General features: G+C 32.0%; 1 protein-coding gene across 1 annotated transcript; it reads right to left on the reverse strand.

Annotated features, from left to right (window-relative positions):
• Positions 1–617: 617 nt before the first annotated feature.
• LOTGIDRAFT_175486 (hypothetical protein) lies at positions 618–1,637 on the reverse strand (the record flags this gene model as incomplete). Its single annotated transcript, XM_009056707.1, has 1 exon — positions 618–1,637. The coding sequence occupies one exon, from the start codon at positions 1,635–1,637 to the stop codon at positions 618–620; it is 1,020 nt and encodes a 339-aa protein (XP_009054955.1).
• Between the last annotated feature and the right edge of the window lie 129 nt (positions 1,638–1,766).

The raw sequence follows: 1,766 nt of genomic DNA on the forward strand, positions 1-1,766 counted from the left end.
CTCACCAGATCAAAATTAGTTCAGATGCTGATTTTAAAGCAATTTCCTCAAAATATTTACAGCTATCTATTTAATCAAATTTAAGAAAACAGAACTTATTTGAAGTTAATTTGACCAATGACACTTAATATTATTACATTGATATTTTACCTTATTCAAAATTATTTAAACCAGATTCTATGAGTATTTAATTCAAATCGATGTTAATTTTTATTAGTGTACTCTATTATTCAATACCAAAGCACTCATATGGAATGGAGTTTTGCATAACTTATTTTTGTTATGATATACTAAGTTGTGACCATGAGATGCTAAGTTGTGACCATGAGATGCTAAGTTGTGACCATGAGATGCTAAGTTATGATCACAAGATGTTAAGTTATGGTCATGATATATTCAGTTGTGATCACAAGATGCTAAGTTATGGTCATGATATATTCAGTTGTGGTCACAAGATGCTAAGTTATGGTCATGATATATTCAGTTGTGGTCATGAGACGCTAACTCGAGATACAATAGTCATGGCCACAAGATGCAAAAAAATATTATTCTGTATTATATGTCGCCTCTATGCTTCCGTAGATTTGTCATTTTTTTCCGTTTTGTAATGTTGATGTTTAAAAATTACTCACGAATAGTTTTGGCGTTAAAAAATTCATTATAGTTGGATTGTACATGTACGTTTTAGCAAATACATCCAGAGTCCTCAATAGAAACAATATAGTTGGATTGTACCTGTACGTTTTAGCAAATACATCCAGAGTCCTCAATAGAAACAATATAGTTGGATTGTACCTGTACGTTTTAGCAAATATATCCAGTGTCCTCAATAGAAACACTATAGTTGGATTGTACATGTACGTTTTAGCAAATACATCCAGAGTCCTCAATAGAAACACTATAATTGGATTGTACATGTACGTTTTAGCAAATACATCCAGAGTCCACAATAGATACAATATAGTTGGATTGTACATGTACGTTTTAGCAAATACATCCAGAGTCCTCAATAGAAACAATATAGTTGGATTGTACCTGTACGTTTTAGCAAATACATCCAGAGTCCTCAATAGAAACAATATAGTTGGGTTGTACCTGTACGTTTTAGCAAATACATCCAGAGTCCTCAATAGAAACAATATAGTTGGATTGTACCTGTACGTTTTAGCAAATATATCCAGAGTCCTCAATAGAAACAATATAGTTGGATTGTACCTGTACGTTTTAGCAAATACATCCAGAGTCCTCAATAGAAACACTATAGTTGGATTGTACATGTACGTTTTAGCGAATACATCCAGAGTCCTCAATAGAAACACTATAATTGGATTGTACATGTACGTTTTAGCAAATACATCCAGAGTCCACAATAGATACAATATAGTTGGATTGTACATGTACGTTTTAGCAAATACATCCAGAGTCCTCAATAGAAACAATATAGTTGGATTGTACATGTACGTTTTAGCGAATACATCCAGAGTCCTCAATAGAAACACTATAATTGGATTGTACATGTACGTTTTAGCAAATACATCCAGAGTCCTCAATAGAAACAATATAGTTGGATTGTACATGTACGTTTTAGCAAATACATCCAGAGTCCTCAATAGAAACAATATAGTTGGATTGTACATGTACGTTTTAGCAAATACATCCTCAATAGATACAATATAGTTGGATTATGAATGAATGAATAATTTATTGCATTAGTATATACATGTAGGCTACATAACATAATGCTTTAGCATATATACCTAGTAATA

This window comes from Lottia gigantea (genome assembly GCF_000327385.1).
Source record: "Lottia gigantea unplaced genomic scaffold LOTGIsca_289, whole genome shotgun sequence".
Classification (NCBI taxonomy): Eukaryota; Metazoa; Mollusca; class Gastropoda; family Lottiidae; genus Lottia; species Lottia gigantea.